Source organism: Trachurus japonicus, chromosome 17 (genome assembly GCF_045865225.1).
Source record: "Trachurus japonicus isolate A0001 chromosome 17, Traja_1.0".
NCBI lineage: Eukaryota > Metazoa > Chordata > Actinopteri > Carangiformes > Carangidae > Trachurus > Trachurus japonicus.
The window spans coordinates 5,052,539-5,073,330 of record NC_140923.1 but is presented as its reverse complement, the minus strand read 5'-3'; the positions used below and the strand labels follow the sequence as shown (position 1 = coordinate 5,073,330).

The 20,792-nt window shown below is 47.6% G+C and overlaps 1 protein-coding gene across 1 annotated transcript in view; it reads right to left on the bottom strand.

Annotated features, from left to right (window-relative positions):
* adcy8 (adenylate cyclase 8 (brain)) overlaps window positions 1-13,841 on the bottom strand; it is a 144,571-nt gene extending 130,730 nt beyond the window's left edge. The window contains exons 1-3 of the mRNA XM_085804555.1: window positions 13,776-13,841; window positions 9,821-10,141; window positions 8,171-8,476 (exon numbers count right to left, since the gene is read on the bottom strand). Coding sequence (XP_085660681.1) covers window positions 8,171-8,476; window positions 9,821-10,141; window positions 13,776-13,841 — 693 coding nt within the window. The remainder of the gene's footprint in view (window positions 1-8,170; window positions 8,477-9,820; window positions 10,142-13,775) is intronic.
* Between the last annotated feature and the right edge of the window lie 6,951 nt (window positions 13,842-20,792).

Below are 20,792 nucleotides of genomic sequence, written 5' to 3'. Positions count from 1 at the left end.
ACACCAAAACACACACATTATCATAGACACACACTCGCTGCCCAGAACAAGGTAATCTACCATTTACTGATGCCTCTGTTTATTTAACAGCAAGTAAAAAGGCTAAGTGACTCCTGCACAAAGGCAGCCGTCGATACAGCAGAAGACTGAATGAGGAGCATCGAGTCTATTTGGAGTCTTTTTCAGGATGGGGGAGGAAAAAAAAAAGAAAGATAGAAAGAAAGACAGAAAAAAGCCATCAGGTCAATATGAGCTCATTGTTTAGAGAGCGAGAGGATGGGGCACGACCGTACTGGTGTGAGGGGGTTTTAAAGGAAAAGGCAACAGTCAATATCGAAGCCTTCGACGGGCCAGAGACAAAAGGATGCGGGGGCCAACAGGGACCATCTGAAGAGACGGAGCCGGATCGATGGGAGGCTATTCTGAGCCCTGACACAAAGAATCAGGCTCAGGGACGGAGGGGAGGAGGGTGGAGGAGAGTCTGGAAACAGCTCTTAAGTGATAAAACACGGAGGCATTCACCACACAAGGACAGCACGGCATTACAAGTAGAGAAGTGGACGACTCTCAGCAGTATGAACAACCTCTGAGACGGAGAGGGGATATAAATCTGAGTGGACGTCCGACATGAATTATGACTCAGAGGGAGAGAAAAAACAACATTAACGTACAACTACAAGTCATTTAACCTGACTTTAAGGCTTAAGCAATTACTTTCATAGAGATTAAAAAAAAATGCATTATGTAAATGTAAATAAAATGGGAACATGTGAAACTGCTGTAAAAGTTGGATTTCAGCCAGAGAATAAAGAGCAGCGGCAGAACCGAGATGTAAATTATCAGCCGGTCCGATCACTCAGCTCTGTGTCGGCTTTCTGCTCCGACACCAGGCTTTAATAGAGATTCATGGACGACGTGGAATTTGATTTCAAAAGGTTCAGTTTGTTGTTGACGCAGCTGATAACAGCGCAGAGCAACAACAACAAGAGAGGATATCGCATCACTGAAACGTTACAGTTTGTATATTAAAGCCTTTATCATCTTTTATCTGTCAGCAGTGATATCCAGAAACCACTGAACCGGATCGAAGACATCACTGAGAATGATCAAACTACTTCCTGTTTACATCTATGTTTCTATTATAAGAGCTGAACAGACATGTGCAGGTCTGTTTGGCCTGTTTGCCATTTGATGACTTGTATTTTGAACACACAACTGGTGGTTTCATGGCAAAATCAATTGATCTTTTTTCTTTAATTAGCATCATACATGGGTCAATACACAAACATCTGATCCAAAGCACCACATCCCAACGGTACGACCTGTATGATCAAGTTTAATTACTCTGACCTCTTCACAACCCCCCCCACCCCCACCCCCACCCCCACCCCCTCCTCCTCAGCCAAACACCCACAGTATCTTCACCACGTCCTTAAGCAAACTCAGTTCCTGAGAGCAGATTAGCGCCGCTTGAGTCCAGGATGTTTAATTTCACAGCGAGCCCGGTCTTCCTAACCCCAGGAGGGCAGCATGAGCCGTCCTAATCCGCCCCCCACCCCCCACTCCCTCACGCTCATCCAGCTGCATGCACACGCCACAGCAGCAGCAGCATCGGCACTCGCATGTCGCAGCAGCTGAATTAAGACAGAACATGTAAGGCGCTGATCTCGGAGCGTTTTCAGGTTGAGTAGAACCAGCACGCAACGCCAAAAAATAATCCCCACCCACAGAGTTTAATACGACCCAGCTAATACTCAGAATAATGACACAAGCTAAGACTCAGCGCGGCACGAGTGGAGGCTAATTACTGGTCCAACCGCCGAACTTCAAGACGAAGCTCCAACACATCGTTATTGCATTAAGGCGGGAAACTGACAGTGTCAAAAAAAATGTATCCATGAGTCGTAAATGAATAATTTGAATTTCAAAAATCCTCTAAGAGATTTAATTCTTGTCCGTTTAGCGGTTAATGCTTAATGTTTATCACTGACTTGGGGATTTCGAGGTCAAAAAAGGTTCAAACTTGGCAACATTTGTTAAAAAACTGACAGATTTCAACAACTCTGTCTGGTAACGTTGTGTTATTATCTCATAGCGTGGTGAATGTGCAGGTCACAACTTGTCCACCAGAGCGTTGTGGAGTTGTTGGATTGTGTATTTGATGAGTTTGGGAGGGAAACTAAGAAATCCCATGAGCCTAGCGTAGCTCTGAGCAGCTCACGGCTCTGCTCCGCCGTTCTAAAAACAGCTTGCACCGACAATTAAAGGTAACAAACCTACTGCTATGACTATAGAGATTAGGGCAATGGGCCAATTTTCCAAAATGTTGAACTATCGCTTTAACGAAACTATCTCAATCTCTAAATCTCTCTAGGAACCACCACCTTATCGTTGAGGCATCTGGTGAGGATGCCTCTGGGGCCTCGGGGCCTCGGGGCAGACCGAGGACCAGGTGGAGAGATTATATCTCCAGCCTGGCCTGGGAACGCCTCAGGATCCTCCAGTCACAGCTGGACTATGTAGCTCTGGAAAGGGAAGACGGGGGCTCACTGGTGGATCTGCTGCCCCCCACGGCCCAACCTCGAATAAACGGTTGATGATGGATGCATGGACAATCTCAGAAAATGGTGTTAACAGCTATCTTAAATTCTGAGAGTCCACGAGGACGTCTGCCGGTTGGACTAAAGAAAACATTTGAAGACATGGGGGGGCTGGAGCCAATCCCAGCTGACATAGGGTGAGCTTGGGGTTCACCTGGACCAGTCTATCACAGGGCCCAACACATATAGAGACAAACACTGCACACACACAACGGGCAATTTAGTGGCCCCTTTTCCACTACACAATTACAGCACTACTGGGCTCAACTCGCTACGCCTCGACTCGATCCAGCTCCTCTTCCATTGTAACCGAGTACTTCATAGAACCTCCTCAACGTGGTTGGGGGTCGTCACATGGCAAGGCTGCTACGGCCACATCACCTTTTTCAATCCTGTCGCCAACTCCAAACTCACTCGTCTGCACCTCGATTACGGGCTGCGGAGTTGTTTTCCACAAGGCAGCCGTTCAACTCGAGTGCAAGAATAACAACAGTCTCAGGACAGATCAGTGGCCGCTGTTGCCGGTGTGTTTTTAAGAATAGCAGGTTTGATTGTCGTGTCCTATGTCACATTCGCAGTGACGACACTCTCTGGCCAATCAGTGGCCGGCAGTTGGTTGACGTCACGTATTAGTATCGGCTCAGGTCGCTTGGAACCTCAACTGAGGCATTGCCAAAAAAAATACCAGGTACGAATCGAATCAAGCCAGGGTATCGCTAGTAGAAAGGGGCCATTAGCGTCGCTAATCAACCTGATGTGCATGTGTTTGGACTGTGGGAAGAAGCTAAAGAACCACCCACAGGTAGAACTTGCAAACTCCTTCCAGAAAAGCTCCAGGCCTGGGAATCTAACCCATGCAAAGCTCCATGTAGGCTTAGTCCTACAGTAGCTGCAACGGCCACAGGTTTGAGTCCGAGCTGTAGCCCCCTGTTGTGTCTCATCATCTCTTTCCCTGACTTTTCTTTCCTTCTCTACACTTCCCAATCCAAATAAAAAAGTGCCCAAATAAACAAGTGAAAATATGTTGTTGATCTTGAATCACGCCAAAGAGCGTCTTGTTTATGTCGAGGTGGTGACTCAGCAGATGGAAAAACCTCTTAAAAGGCTCTGAATCACCTTTGTGTGTTGTATCTATCACAGACTTTATTAGTCTGCGAGCGTCATAAAACACTGCAATCAGCCGCTGCCGCCGAGCAGAGCGTCACACTCTGAACACACAGCTAACAGCAGCCTCTTTAGAGCTCTCGACCTCCGACCTTTCCCGTGAGAGGCGTCGCAGCTGAACCATGCGAGAGAGAGAGAGTGAGAGAAGGGGAGAGCTGGGAAATCCCCCCTGAGCTACACAACAAGAGACGACAGCGCGGCGTACAGTCAGCTGCATCACATCTACAGTCAGCCACAGAGCCGTGCACGGGGTCAGCCCAGACTCCCGAGTGAAGCGTGATGGGTATTCGGCGTGACACCGGCGAGGCTCTGAGCATGCTCGGTGTCTCGTTTGCAGGGTTTAAGCTGCAGCACGTGAGCGTTTGTGGAGTCTCCTGCACGTCTCAACACGCATCAGTCAGAGCGGCTGAAAATAAGCCATGAGTCAGGAGGAGCAGCCTCGCCTACCTGGTTCATACACTCGGACTCTGTGATGTTTGTTTGCAGTGACACGCAACACACGTGCTGCTCTTTTAGTCGACCGCATTTCGCTTCATCTACTTCCAAGCGGTTTCCTGTGTCACTCTGTTTGCTGCTGTTATCTTGACATCAGACTCACAGTATGTAACTCTGCACAGACATGACTCAGCGGGCGAGGATCAATCAGAATAAAACGAAGATCCTCTCGCTATCTCGTCGATCGGACCTCCTCTGTGTCCTGCATCATTGATTGATCTCTTTATCTATTGCACAATCAATCATTTTGCCAATAAAGTGTCATATAATTGTGAAGACGCCAATTACAAAGCGGCCGTGGTCCGAGGTGACGTCCTTTCACACGCCTACCGAAAGAGGAACCTGACATTTCTATCAAAAATAATACTATAGTTAAAAAAACAGAAACTTAAAATGATATAAATACCGAAGCACAGAGCTGATGGTTTCAACATGCAACACAAAATGTCACCGTGATGTAATGACATCATCAAACGGCGACACGTGAGACGCAGGGCGTGAATCATCGTCTCATTTTAAACATCAGGCCTTTTTCTATAAATACCCGGCAGAGGGCTGCTGTGTAGGAAACGTCTTTGTGTCTAAACAAAACATTACGCATTAAAACTGTAAAATAAATGTGAAAAAGAAAGAGAAAGCAAATCAGGATCGTGCACACACCTTGGCTGAGCTGTTGCTGTTGTTTATAATCTATAAATCATCCATCGTCTCTGTTCACGTCCTCTTTCTAAACTGCAGAAAGTGAGCGAGGAGCTTGTTTCTGAACTGACTACGCACTCGTCTGCAGAAAACAAACGCTGAATTAAAGGCAGAGCACAAACGACGGCTTCAATGAGATGTTTTATCCGGCTCCAGACTTTCATCTTCTGGTTATCACATATTGAATAACCTGCTCAGGGTGAGAGTTTTCTACGAAAACACAGTCGGTCCTTGATCTACTCACTTGACAAATCAAGAGAACCTTTATTTTAAATTAAACAGCACACAAGTATTAAGCATAACATTTCTCAAACCACTTCTGAACCTGCTGCTCAGTAATTATCTCTCTCTGTTTACGTTAAACCCATCAGGCTCCATTCAAACCCACCGAGGCCAATTGTGCTGCAAAGTTAAACAAGACACAAAAGCCTCTGACAGAAGCGTAATTTCCTTATTCTGTGGTTTTTTACAGTCGTTTCAAAAACACTGAAGCTCGCGGCAGCAGGCAGCAGAAGGAGTCGCTGCTGTGGAAACACGTTCATCTGTTCAATGTTCATCCACACAGTCCAAACAAAAAGGTTTGGACGTTGACTTATAGCACACAACAATACAATTTCAGCTTGTTACTGTCCTCCCACAGAGCAGGGGTCTCTACATGGCCGGATAAAGCTCCAGAGTCAATCCTGCTGAGAGGCAGAGTTTTAATCCAGAACTACACAAGCAGCTGTGACAAGGAAACTAAGACCATGTCCACAAGTGAATGAAAACGGCCAAAACCAGGAACTCCTCTGTGCATTTGGGCCGATCATCCACACATAAACTGTGTTTTTGGTCTTAAAAAACGGATATTTCAAAAAAAAAACTTCTTCTGGGCAGTAGACGTTCCAATGTGTAGAGGTCCGACCGTAGCGTGTTGCTGCTGGAGAAGCAGGTCCATGGAGCTGGTTGGTTCATTCTTATCACAGGACATGTGGAGCGCTTGCTGCATGCATGAAGCACCAAATGTGCACCGCTATGACGTTGCTTTGAGTTGTGTGCATGCTTGATGCGTAATGGATTTGTGTGCAAAATCCAAGTTAAAATCATACCGCTGCCTGCTGGTGTGGCTGCAGTGCACAGCGTTTTTATTGTGTTTGTTGCATTTACATGTGGACAGAGGTTTCTCTTTTACGTGCTGGTCTGGATGTAATGTTTTTTGAAAATGCAGGAGAGAAAAACTATTTTCTGTTTGTGTTGACTAGAGCCACAAGTCGTTTTTTTAGGCTTCGACCTCTGTCAGTCGTCTCTGATGTGAAGACTTCAAACGTTGCAAGTGAACTACAAATTTCATTTTTTGGATGAAACGTCTTCAAGAATCAAAAAGAAGTTCAGCTTCACTGTCAGGACTGAACGACTACAAATCTATCTGTACTTGTTGTCTATTGTTGTCACTTTTCCATAATTTACTGCAGAGCTGCACTGGCGATTTTTTGATCAGATCATTTATTGTTAAACAGTAAAATGTTGAGTCTCCAATAGTTTGAACCATATTTGGAGGATTATCGGCCCCCAAAAAAGCCCAAAAGGAGCTACAGTGTTTTCACCCTGGATTACAGCTGTGTGCTTCACCCTCTCCACATCTGCATCACCGAAACAAGAAACAAAGCTCCTTCAGAATAAAGTGTCATCTCTTTACAGTCATCATGAGTATTGATCAAGTCTCAATGAAACTCAACATGTTCAGTTATTTTTTTATATAAATTTTTTGGCTTTTTCTGTCTGATCCTCAACACTCTGTGTGTGTTCAGGATCGTTTCCACAAAGGTGTGGATGTAACCAGCATCACATTAAATATTCAATATTGTATACACAACTGTCTCCCGAGCTCATTTAGCCAAACGATGAAACCAGATACAGAGACAGAGAGACAGAAAGAAAGAAAGAAAGAAAGAAAGAAAGAAAGAAAGAAAGAAAGAAAGAAAGAAAGAAAGAAAGAAAGAAAGAAAGAGGCGATTCTACCAGTAGAGGGTGCTGCACCTATTTGGAGCTGCTGTGCGTGTGTGTGTGTGTGTGTGTGTGTGTGTGTGTGTGTGTGTGTTCATCAATTTTACTTTCTCACACTTTCAGGCTTTAGCTCAGTGACTCTCAAACTGGAAGATGGGGGGAAGGGGAGGGGGGGCACTGCAGATGTGGGGGGAGGAGCTTTGATGGGGGGGGGGGGACTTTGCTTAGCTTCTGATGGAGGAGTGTGTGTGTGTGTGTGTGTGTGTGTGTGTGTGTGTGTGTGTGTGTGTGTGTGTTGGACAGCTCCTGGTGCTGAAAGCTCAGCACTCAGAGCAGCTGGTGTCACATTTCATCACTAAAACTGAAACAGTGAGTTAACGACAAACAGGAAGTCAGAGACACGGAGCAACAACAACAACAACAACAACAACAACAACAACAACCGCTGTTTGAGTTTCAGTTTGTGTGACCGGCAACTTATAGAAAGGACAAAGAGAGGAGGGTGAGAGGGAGAAGAGGAGGATGCATGGGGAGAAGATGGTAAAGAGGAGGAGGTCAATGAAGGATATGAGGAGGAGGAGGAAGAGAGGAGAGGAGAGATGATGAAGATGAGGAAGAGGAGGAGGAGAGGAGGAAGAGAGGAGAGGAGAGGAGAGATGATGAAGATGAGGAAGAGGAGGAGGAGAGGAGGAAGAAAGGAGAGGAGGAGGAGGAACAGAGGAGAGGAGAGGAGAGGAGGAGAGGGAAGAGGAGGATGGGGGAGGAGGAGAGGAGGAGGAGGAGGACATGGAGAGATGAGGAGGAGGAGGAAAGGAGGAAGAGAGGAGAGGAAGAGGAGGAGGAGGACATGGAGAGATGATGAAGAAGAGGAGGAAGGGGGGAGAGGAGGAGGACATGGAGAGATGAAGACAAGGAGGAGAGGAGGAGAGGAGGAGAGGGGAGAGGATGGGGAGGAGGAGAAGGAGAGGAGAGGAGAGGAGAGATGATGAAGAAGAGGAGAGGGGAGATGATGGGGGAGGAGGAGAAGGAGATGAGAAGAGGAGGAGAGGAGAGGGGCAAGAGGAGAGAAAAGAAGGAGGAGGAGAGGAGTGGGTGAGAGGAGAGGGGGAGAGGAAAGAAGGAGGAGGAGAGGGAGGAAGAGGAGCAGAAGGAGGAGGAGGAGCAGAAGGAGGAGGAGCAGAAGGAGCAGGAGGAGCAGCAGAAGGAGGAGGACAGGTGTTCCCTCCTACCTGGTTGGTGGACAGCAGCTGCTGCGGCTGCTGGGACTGGGAGGAGAGGAGCAGCTGCACCAGGAGGTGCAGGCCGGAGGTGAAGAGCCCGGCCAGGATGGCCCAGGTGAGCGGCAGCGGCAGCATGCCGTAGGTGGCGAACAGCGTGAACAGCACGTAGCCCACGCCGTCGCCTAGCAACCCGTAGCCCAGCCCGGCCGCCAGGATCTGCGTGGCCATGGCGACCCAGGTGACCACGCCGCTGTACTGCAGGTAGCCGTGCGACGTGGTGTCCTTCCGCACCACCACTAAGGCACAAATCACCACCTACAGACCAGACAGACAGACAACAACAACACAACCGCTGTTTGAGGTTCAGTTTGTGTGACCGGCAACTTATGGAAACAAACATCAACAACACGTCAGAAAGCTGCAAATGGTTTTCACTTAGGAGAGGAGGAGGAGGAGGAGAGGAGAGGAGAGGAGAGGAGAGGAGAGGAGAGGAGAGGAGAGGAGAGGAGAGGAGAGGAGAGGAAAAGAAGGAGGAGGAGAAGAGAGGACAAGAGGAAAGAAGGAGAAGGGGGAGAGGAGATGAAAGAAGGAGGAGAGAGGAGAGGAGAGGAGAGGAGAGGAGAGGAGAGGAGAGGAGAGGAGAGGAGAGGAGAGGAGAGGAGGAGGATTAGTGTGAAGGGAGATGAAGGAGAAAGAAGAGGAGGACGCCTATCAGTGAGATTAGAAAGGAGAAGAGGGGAAGAAAAGGAACGAGGCAAGACAGAAAAAGAAGGAGGACAAAGGGAGGAGGGTGAGAGGGAGAAGAGGAGGAGGAAAGAAGGAGGATGAGGAGAGGGGATAGGGGAGAGGAGGATGGGGGGAGGAGAGGAGGACATGGAGAGATGATGAGGAGGAGGAGAGGAGAAGAGGAGGAGAGGAGGAGGACATGGAGAGATGAAGACGAGGAGGAGAGGAGGAGAGGGGGTGGAGGAGGAGAGATGATGATGGTAAAGAGGAGGAGCAGAAGGAGAGGAGAGGAGGAGAGGAGCAGAAGAAGGACATGGAGAGATGATGGCATCCCCACCTCGATGCCCGTGAAGAAGCCGAGCAGCGTGGAGGAAAGAAGGAGGAGGAGGAGAGGAGAGGAGGAGAGGGGAGGAGAGGAGGACATGGAGAGATGAAGACGAGGAGGAGGAGAGATGATGATGGTAAAGAGGAGGAGCAGAAGGAGAGGAGGAGGAGAGGAGCAGAAGGAGGAGGACATGGAGAGATTAGATGATGGCATCCCCACCTCGATGCCCGTGAAGAAGCCGAGCAGCGAAGACGAGGAGGAGAGGGGAGAGGGTGGAGGAGGAGGAGGAGGAGGAGGAGGAGAGATGATGATGGTTAAGAGGAGGAGCAGAAGGAGGACATGGAGAGATGATGAAGATGAGGAGGAGGAGAGGAGAGGAGGAGCAGAAGGAGAGGAGGAGAGGAGCAGAAGGAGGATATGGAGAGATTAGATGATGGCATCCCCACCTCGATGCCCGTGAAGAAGCCGAGCAGCGAAGACGAGGAGGAGAGGAGGAGAGGGGAGAGGGTGGAGGAGGAGGAGAGATGATGATGGTTAAGAGGAGGAGCAGAAGGAGAGGAGGAGAGGAGCAGAAGGATGACATGGAGAGATGATGATGGCATCCCCACCTCGATGCCGGTGAAGAAGCCGAGCAGCGTGCCCTTGATGGGGTCCATGGGCGCCGTGGCGAGCGTCAGGTGCAGCACGAGCAGCGTCAGCTTGGTCACCACGTCCAGGATGTTCATCACCACCACCGACTTGCGCCGCTGCCCCAGGAAGTAGCGCTGGTACAGCCGCTCCAGGTCGCGCGACTTGAAGGCGTTGCGCAGCGTGGGGAAGATGACGCCGCGGTACGTGTAGCCCCAGTTCAGGAAGAAGTCCGAGTTGCTCGGCGCCACGTCGATCTGCAGGAAGCCCAGGTCGCTGCTGGCGCGCTCCGCCGGGAACACCTACAGTTGGAGTTTAAAGGGGACATACGTAAGAAGAATGTGGCCAAAAAACGGTTACTGCAGTCAAATTGACCCTTCGCCAACTCCTCCCACAAACGGCTATTGTCCAATCCTACGTTAGCAACCGTAACTATAGGCCTGGCAAGCTTTCGGCAGTCGAGTCATTACGCTTTTGTGGACACATTTTGAGCAGCAATATAGAGATGTTCAGATACGAGCGGACTTTTTTTTCGACTTGAGCAAGTGTAAATATGGGGATAACCCAAGGGGGCAGTTGTCGGTCTGAGAAGTGAAGCTCACTTCCGCGTTCAAAAAACTGCAATCCCCTCATCTTCCTCTGGGGGCTGGTGTCAGAAAGCAGCATTCTCCATAGACCCCCATGTTAAAATCGCTGACTTTACATCCTCAATAAACATGTTAAAAGCCTGGTGTCAGAACGTTTTTTTTTCTCAATCGATAGTTTCTACCCCCGCACACACTCTGAGGGGGGTGAATTTTTTATCAACTCTACCGTTTTACTGTTATTAGGTTAAAATTCTGGCCAATTAGGGCGCGGAAACGTTGAGTGACAGGTCCGAGCAGCTCCGTGGACAGCTGCTTCGAGGCCAGTGGGCGGGTTCTCGGTCGGCCAATCCAACATGGCGCTGTTCAGGCCGCCATATTTGAGTCACAAAAACGACTCCCCAAAACCAATGGGTGACGTCATGGATGCTATGTCCATTCTTTTTACAGTCTATGGGATAACCATATGTTCACAGCCGGAATGACAGCTGTACTTTTAGGGCTTTTACCTGGGCTTTTAGGCGAGGGATCCTCCTTTCACTGACTGATACAGCGGTGGGAGAAAAAAAACAGCAGTATGTGGTTCACAATCACCCAAAAACTTGCAGTTTGACAACCAGTGAGATGACCTAAGTCTTCGTGGGTTGATAGACGGTAAAATGACCAGCCCTTACTGCTGCTCTGTGCATTGTCCAGTCGTGTCGTTGAACAGATGTTTTATCCTCCTGCGCGAGTCACGTCACTGAAAACTCTGAATGATCTTTGTGACTTCTTCTCTCTATTATCTCAGAACAGTTTATCCAGAAATGTGCTGATATTTCCTTTGAAATCGATACCAAATATTGCCAGGAGCATGGCTGGGAGTGAAAGCTTGCCCGGCGTAGCAACAGTAACCAAGGGGGCGGGGCTTACGCAAAGGGTCAATTCAAAACACAGTGATCTGGTTTTTTCTCCCAGTCGTAGCGGCAGCTCAGTGGAAGCAGACCGGAGGCTGAAACGCCACTGACGCCGCCGTGACTGGGAGAGAGAGCTGGGTGGCGCAACATGTAAACACATAAATTCAAAACATAAACATGATTTGCAGTCTGCAAAAAAAAGATTTTGAATGCGAATAGTCTGGCTGTAGGCTACTATTGTTGTTGGTGAGTTCATCATGTTCTATGAACATTATTCCTGAGTCTCTGTGACATATTAGGAGGATTTTACGACCAGTTGCTTTACATTTCTTACATACTGTACCTTTAAGTTTATTTCGATCAGCAAAAAATAAACAAATAAATAGAACCACAAAAAAACAGTTAAACATCCCTCTAAAAGCAGGGCTGCATGGCTGATCGAAAGGGTCAGGGCTGAAGCAACAACCTTATAGATGCCCTAACCTTTACACCATACATGTAAATATATGTATACAGTCAGTGGCGTGCACAGACTTTCTGAAGGGCAGGGGCAAAAAGGAAAAAAAAAGGCAAAAAAAAAAAAGTTTTGGCTTCCAAGAGGGCACTTTAGCACACGTTTTGGCTCCTAGAGGGCACTTTAGCACATGTTTTGGCTCCTAGAGAGGGCACTTTAGCACACGTTTTGGCTCCCAGGGGGCACTTTAGCAAGCATTTTTCAACAATTGGGCCACGGGGGGGGGGGGGCGACCGTCCCCTCTGCCCCCCTCCTGTGCACGCCACTGTACCTTTACATAAACAAACAAGCATACATGCGAACTACACACACCTGCATGTACATACTCAGCAAATACCAAGCAAAAAATAGACATTTAACATTTGTCAACCTTGGTGCCGCCGTTGTTGTGCCGGTTGAAACAGTGAGTTAAAGACCAGACAAACAGCAACAACAACAACACAACCGCTGTTTGAGTTTCAGTTTGTGTGACCGGCAACTTATGGAAACAAACATCAACAACACGTCAGAGAGCTGCAAATGGTTTTCACTTAGGAGAGGAGGAGGAGGAGGAGGAGGAGGAGAGGAGAGGAGAGGAGAGGAAGAAGAGAGGAGAGAAGGAGGAGGAGGAGGAGGAGAGGAGAGGAGGATGGGGGGAGGAGAGGAGAGGAGAGGAGAAGAGAGGAGAGGAGGGGAGGAGGAGGAGGAGAAGAGGAGGAGAGGAGAGGAGAAGGAGATGAGAGGAGGAGGAGAAGAGGAGGAGAGGAGAGGAGAGGAGGAGAAGAGGAGGAAGAGAGGAGAGTAGGAGGACATGGAGAGATGAAGACGAGGAGGAGAGGATGGGGAGGAGGAGGAGGAGAAGGAGATGAGAGGAGAGGAGAGGAAAGAAGGAGGAGGAGAGGAGTGCTGGGTATCACACCTATGGAATTCTTTACCACCAGAAACCAAATCCCAAACAGAACTAAAGATGTTTAGTGCTATAGAGCTAAACATTGGCTTCAGCAGCAGCAGAAATGTGAACATTAACTTCTCTCAAGTCACTGTCAATACAGCATTTTACTAATGTTTAATGTATTTAATCTGTGCAAGTTAACTTCTTAATCTAAATGTTGTAGCTGTGTTTATTTATTCATGATATCTATTCACTGTATTTGTATTATTGCACTTATTGTAGCGGTATTCAGTATCTTTTATCCTTCTTTAGCCTAAACCAGGGACACAGACTGCAAATTAGCTGAAGCTATAGACGTCTTGTATGCATCCCATTTTTCATTCTTTGTGGCAATGTTGTAGCCTATGTATCGTCCCTGTTAAATAAACATTAAAATAAAAAATAAAAAATAAAAAAAAATAGACATTTTATAACATTTATCAACCTTGGTGCCGCCGTTGTTGTGCCGGTTGTCTCCTCCCGCCACCAGCGACGACGACGTCCGCCCGGCAGACTCCTTCCTCCGCTGGTGGTGGCCGCCGCTGCTGCTGCTGCTGGGGTCGTAGGGCTCGTCCTTCACCCCCCTCTCTCCTCCTCCTCCCCCTCCTCCTCCTCCTCCTCCTCCTCCGCCGCTCTGCTCGTGGATGAACCGCTGCTCGGTGATGTGCCGCACCGCGTTTTGCCACAGCAGCCGCTTGGGTCGCGCCGCACCACCACCGCCGCCGCCGCCGCCGCCGCTGCTGTTGCTGTTGTTGCTGCAGCTGCTGCTCGGCGTCTTGTTGATGGTGTACAGCTCCTCACTGGCGCTCGAACACCGGACCTCGGACAGCTCCATCACCACCAGTTGTTGCTACTGTTGTTATTATTATAGTCCTCCTTTTCTCCTCTTCTCCTCCTATCCTATTGGTAGTTTCCCTCCCGTTCCCTTACCTTTTCCCGGCTGTGACTTAGTTAGCTCAGCGATGATTTTTGTGTTGGGGGGGAGATGACAACGACGACGACGACGTCCTGTCGTAGGCATCGAAATCGAACCGGGGGCGCGGCGAGCACGGCACGGGGTACTAGTACTGATAAAGCGCAGTTGGAGTTGGAGGTCATTGTCACGCGAACGATCATCATCCCACTGGAGAAACAGAAACATCCGACTCGAGTGGAAGAAAAGCATCTCCGGGATGAATTAACCAGCAGCGTAGTATCATCACCATCACCACCACCTTCAGCATCAGCATCACAACCTTCTTCACCCCCCTGACTGACACCGCGGCGCACCGACCGTCCGCACCATCAGGGAGCCCACGCGGCTGCCACGGAGAGCCGGGATGATCCGTGGAGATAAGATAAGAAAAAAGAAGAAAAAATAATTAGAAGAGGGAAAAGAAAAAACTAGTTCTGGATGCAAGCGGTGTCAGGGCGCAGCGATGCGTTTGGTGATGTTGGCACACCTGGACCCGTCTACTGTGCCATTGGGCTATTTCATTCTTCTTTTTCCCCCGTATGGCGCCACAAACAAACCAAAAATGTTCACGTTAACTCCCGTTGTTTTCCTCTGCAACGTTAAAGACAAATCCGGTAAAATCCGCAGCGATGGAAAGAAAGAAAGAAAAAAAGAAAAAGAGAAAAAAAAATCCGTCGTCAGAATCTGTTTCTTTAAAATAAAAATGAAAAATAAAAAATTGAACTTGTTTGTTTTCGAGGCTCCGCGCGGACAGGATCAGATCAGAGTCGAGTGCAGCGCGAGCTCCTCAAGCCGCGAGCTCCTTCTCGCGCGCCTCTCCATCGACACGAGGGGCTCGCGCTCTCTCAGATCAGATGCAACACCTGGCCGAGAGCTGGGAGAGAGGGAGGGAGAGAGAGAAAGAGAGAGAGAGGGGAGGGAGAGAGAAGAGAGAGAGGGAGAGATGGAAGGAGGGGAGAGAGAGAAGGAGAGAGAGAGAGAAGGAGGTGGGGGGAGCGGAGCCAAGACAAACACACAACAAATCCTCCTCAGTTGTGTGTCTCCATGTCAAAGTGTCCGGATGAGATGAGACAGACAAAAGGACAAGGCTGCGCCTCCTTCCTCCTTCCTCTGTCTCTCCGCGTCAGTTCCCCCGTTTTCTTCCCCTTTTTTCCTCTTCTTTATCTTTATCTTCCTCTTCCTCCTCTTCTGTGTTTAAAAGGCTCGTGCAGCCGCAGCAGCAGCCGCGTGGAGTTGAACTGCTGGATGAGCAGAGAGCGAGGAGCGCGAGGCGAGGGGAGGCTGGTCGGTCGGTCGGTCAGCTGGGCTCCGCTCTGACGTCACAGTCAGTCACCCCTGTGTGTGTGTGTGTGTGTGTGTGTGTGTGTGTGTGTGTGTGTGTGTGTGTGTGTGTGTGTGTGTGTGTGTGTGTGTGTGTGTGTGTGTGTGCGTGCGCTCTCCCTCTTTCTCCTCGTCTTCACTGTCTCCCTCATCCCACGCTCCTCTTCTCCCTCCTCCTTCTCATCCTATTCTTTGCCCCTTTGTGTCCTCCTCCTCTTCTTCCATCTCCTTCCTTTCTTTTCTTTTTGCTCAGTTCAAATCAACGGCCATTTAATTGGGGTTTTAATCACAGGGTCCAGTTTTCCCGGTTTGGTCCGGGTCCCCTTTTTGTTCCAGTGAGAGGAAGAAACCTTGATACATCCATCCATCCATCCATTGTCTACTCATCCATGCAGCGTTGCAGAGGTGGGGTGGAGGGGTAAGGGGGGTGGAGCCAATCCAAGCTGACAAAGAGTGAAGGTGGAGTTCACCTGCACAAGTCACCTGTCTATCACAGAGCCAATCAACCTCCCACAGAAAAAAAAAACCTTGGTCCCCAAATCCAACCCAGAAGCTTCGTGCTGCAGTGGGACAGTGCAAACCACAACACACAGCCCATAGCTTTAGTCTTTTGCATGGTGGGATTGTCCAATATGGACGAAGGGAGTTGGTCCTCTGCAGCCATGGTTCAACATCTGGAACCATGCACACATCAAATCAAATAAGGCAAGTAGCACATGCAGGAAGAAACAACTGCCTTGTAGGCTACATACTGACTTAGGGCTGACCCGACCTTATCATATTTTGATAATCGAAGCTTCGTGGACATAAAACCGATCAAAATCGAAGCTTCGACGGCCGGGGGGGGGGTGCGCGATTGTAGCGTAAATAATGAAAGTAATGGCAAACAAACACTGCATATCTCCAAAATCTGGCAGGTTTCCAGGATGCCAAGTCGCCGACTCATGTTAATGTAACAATTGCCGATGCGAACCGGCAACAAAAAGGAAAAAAGGAAAAAAACAATCGATCACAGACTTCATGATCGATTACCATGGCAACGAACGAAGCTTAGAATTTTTTGGGTCAGCCCTAGTACATACAATACATACAGTAGCCTACATGCACACACAGTATCAATGGCAAGCATACACAAAAAAAGAGAAAGAAAGAAAGTGCGGTGAGTTAGAATACAGAGTTTGGGTAGATTATAATACAAAGTTCAGATAAAACATACTAAAAACTAAAAAGCAAGGGATGTCGATTTAAGGCTTACAGGTCACGTGCTCCATAACGCAGTAAGTGAGGAGGATGTTGGAGCCCATCAAGTTCAGAGCATGCAGGTTGGGCCATGTGTGACTGTAATTACATTTAATTGGAGAAACAATAACGTAAACAGAAATTAATTTTAAAAAGAAGAAATACATTTGTGTTAAAGGGATAGTTCACCCTAGAATGATATTTCGCTCATTATCTACTCACCCTCATGTTGACTAAGGGCTGGAAGAAGTTTCAGAGTCCTCCGTCCCTTCTCTGAGTTACAGGGGGTCTTAGCGTAGCAGTGCATTTCAAAGCAACGGTTGTAAAGGGACACCAGAGCTCTTCGTAAAAAAACACACACAAAAAAACATCCAAATACCTCCATGCTGCTCGTATGTAATGTCCGTCTTGTGCTGAAGCCCCAAATTGCGTAATTGTCCCGAAAAAAATGAAATAAGTCCACATTCCAAGCATGTTTGTAGCATTAGCTCTGTGTCTGTTGTCCGGTCTTCCGCTGCCAGCGCGCATGCGCAACCAGACTGAGACTCGAGTCGGTCTCAGTGCGAACTTTGCGCATGCGCGCTGGCAGCGGAAGACCGGACAACAGACACAGAGCTAATGCTACAAACATGCTTGGAATGTGGACTTATTTCATTTTTTTCGGGACAATTACGCAATTTGGGGCTTCAGCACAAGACGGACATTACATACGAGCATCATGGAGGTATTTGGATGTTTTTTTGTGTGTGTTTTTTTACGAAGAGCTCTGGTGTCCCTTTACAACCGTTGCTTTGAAATGCACTGCTACGCTAAGACCCCCTGTAACTCAGAGAAGGGACGGAGGACTCTGGAACTTCTTCCAGCCCTTAGTCAACATGAGGGTGAGTAGATAATGAGCGAAATATCATTCTAGGGTGAACTATCCCTTTAATGAACATAAAATAAACATGGGACGTGGCCAGCGTGGGTTGCTTCCTCAGACACTTTAAACAGCATACGTTAAGGTTTCCCTGACAGGCCAGCGCTTCATTAAAGTTGTAGCAGCTCTGTAAAGTGTGAACCTGACAGCTGTTCCACAGAGCGTCTGTCTGGGAGATGCGCTGTTTTATAACGCCACCAGTGGCGTGCACAGACTTTTTGAAGGGCAGGGGCGAAAAGGAAAAAAAGGGCACATAATAGCGCGTCCTCGCCACTGAAGAGGGCACTTTAGCACGCGTCTTGGCTTCCCTGAGGGCACTTTAACACGTGTTTTAGCTCCCAAGAGGCCACTTTAGCACATGTTTTGGCTCCTAGATGTGGCTCCTTGAGGGCACTTTCAGGGCTGCCAAGTTTCAGAAAATGACAAGAGTGAGACTGTAGCAACAAGGTGTGGTCGGCGGCGAAAAAATTTTGGCCTTTTTTAACATCGATTTGGCCTGTTTTAATATCGATACCTTAAGACTAAAAAAACGTCGATTTGGCCTGTTTTAACACGTGTTTTGGCCCCCAAGAGGGCACTTTAGCACACGTTTTGGCTCCTAGAGAGCACTTTAGCATGCATTTTGGCTTCCAAGGGGGCACTTTAACATGTGTTTTAGCTCCCAAGAGGCCACTTTAGCACACGTTTTGGCTCCTAGAGGGCACTTTCAGGGCTGCCAAGTTTCAGAAAATGACAAGAGTGAGACTGTAGCGACATGGTGTGTTTGGAAAATTTGGCCTTTTTTAACGTTGATTTGGCCTGTTTTATAATATGAATGCCTTAAGACTAAAAAACGTTGACGTTTTAACACGTGTTTTGGCTCCCAAGAGGGCACTTTAATATGTGTTTTGGCTCCCAAGAGGGCACTTTAACATGTGTTTTGGCTTCCAAGAGGGCACTTTAACATGTGTTTTGGCTCCTAGAGGGCACTTTAGTACACGTTTTGGCTACCATGAGGGCACTTTAGCACACGTTTTGGCTCCTAGAGGGCACTTAAGCACGCGTTTTGGCTCCCAAGAGGGCACTTAAGCACGCGTTTCAGCTCCTAGAGGGCACTTAAGCACACGTTTTGGCTCCCAAGAGGGCACTTAAGCACGCGTTTCAGCTCCTAGAGGGCACTTTAGCACACGTTGTGGCTCCTAGAGGGCACTTTAGCACACGTTTTGGCTCCTAGAGGGCACTTTAGCACACGTTTTGGCTCCTAGAGGGCACTTTAGCACACGTTTTGGCCCCCATGAGGACACTTTAGCACGTGTTTTGGCTTCCAAGAGGGCACTTTAACGCGCGTTTTGGCTCCCAGGGGGCACTTTAGCACGCGTTTTTCAACAATTGGGCCACGAGGGGGGGCGACCGCCCCCCCTGCCCCCCCCCTGTGCACGCCACTGAACGCCACCGACTGCATGAGGCCAACAGGCAATCGGCTGCTGTAGCAGTGAAATGACTCATCGCTATATAGACTCACTGTCCCGCAAAGCTTGCTCACACTCACACACACACACACACACACACACACACACACACAGGTCCATGTTGTTTACACCAGGTACAGATATTATTTATCTTCGAATAGAAATGTGGAGAAATGTTGAGATATTAGGTTATTTTGCTACAGGTCCAGGACGTAGAAGAGGAAAAGGATATACTGTAGGTGTGGTGGTTGATAGTTCATTAGAATATATAGAAAAACATATTTGCAAAAAAGTTAAAATAGCAAATTCAAAGGTGGCCATAATAAAACGAACTTTTACAAATCTAAGTAAGGAAATTGTTTTACCATTATATAAAGCTTTGGTGAGATCTCATCTGGAATGTGCAAGCTCTGTCTGGTGTCCTTGTATAGCAAAGTGATTTAAAGTGCAGCAGTAGAGATGATCTTTTAATCTAACATATAATCTGTAGAGATATTGAATTGAAACACTTTTCGGTAGCCTAACACTTTAATTTACAGGCCACTAATTAAGTGATAATGACAAGAAATAGCAGAGAAATAACAATCAATTGCGTCATGTCTAGAAATAGCCCAGAAATAACGGTCAATTTCATAGTAATGTCGACAAATATCGCCAAGAAATAACGATTGATTGCGTAGAAATAGCCCAGAAATAACGGTCAATTGCAGGGACTTGGTGGAGAAAAATTCTGGCCTTTCCCAAAAAATTCTAAGCATGAAAAGTCTGTGTAATGTTTTGCTCATTACATTACTATGAAACTGACCATTATTTCTAGGCAATGTCTTGACATTACGATGCAATTAATTGTTATTTTTGTTGGCTATTTATTGACATTATCACATAATTAGCGGCCTGTAAATTAAAGGGTTACCCTATTTTCTTTAGCATCGAAGCTACAGTAGCATTAGCCTAGCTAAGAGAAGGAAATGTCCTCCAAGTTAACAGCAGTTTGATCTCGTCTGTAGAGACGCTAAAATGAGACACAATTATTTAGCATTGGAGCTAGAGCCTCCGGGATTTTGGTTAGCTTTAGCAGAAAGACTGGAAACAGGGGGCAACGTTAGCCTAGCTTAATTAAAGCTGAACTCTCTTTCCCTTAGGTTGCTAATCCTCCTCTCCTCCATGTTCATTTGTTTCCAACGAAGCCGGTGAGAAATCAATCCATGGAGCGATGGATAACAATATTTATCATCTAGTGTCTACCATTACCATGTGTATATTTGTGTAGTCTTATCCGTCATCAACAAGAGATTACGGGTTACGGGGCGCGTTGCGTTTGTGTGGCGGTGCCGCAGAGAGCCTCCATTCTCCCTGGAACTAGTTACAAGTCATTGATTTGGGTTTGGGGTCATTCCTATGTTCCCACAGCCCTATGTTCCCTCAGCCCTATGTTCCCACATTTCTAACTTTTGCTGTCACTGAAAATTAGCCCCTATGTTCCCACAGCCCTTTGGTCCCACCATTGGTTGGGTTTAGGCAATGAAGAAAAGAGTTGGTTAAGTTTAGTAAAAAGACCCGGTAGAGGCTAGACAGGCCAGGTAGATTAGAGTCCAGATAGGTAGAGAGAGTCCAGTGGGAACATAGAACTGTGGGAACATAGGCTGGTTAAAGCAGAAGTAAGCGATCCGGTCGTTTTGGCTAATGCTGCGTTCCAGGCAGGCTTTTGAAACCGTAAATTACAGCTTCAAGTCATGACTTACGACTTCAGGCAACTTCAGGCAACCCGTAACTCGTGTTGTAAGTGATTGCCGTCGGAAGATATAACTATTTAAGACTTATATTAACACAAAAATTCCGCTTACTTCTGCTTTAACTAAGGTAAAAATCCTGCATAGTTCCTAATAGTAAAAAAAAGCACTTTAATTTACATAACATGCGTAGAAAAAAGACAGACCAGGTTCTGAATCGAGTGTTGTGGCGTAGTTACAACAACTGGATGTCGTGTGGCAAGATCTGACATCAAGGTGGAAAACAAAAACTCATATGTTCAGTATCAACATATTTGCAACTAAATAAACAACATGGCTCATTATATTATAAAAAAAAAAAAGAGAGAAAGTAATCTGGTCTCAGTAATGTTTCCAACAACCCGTATTTACTGCTGCAGATGAGTTTTAAACAAACAT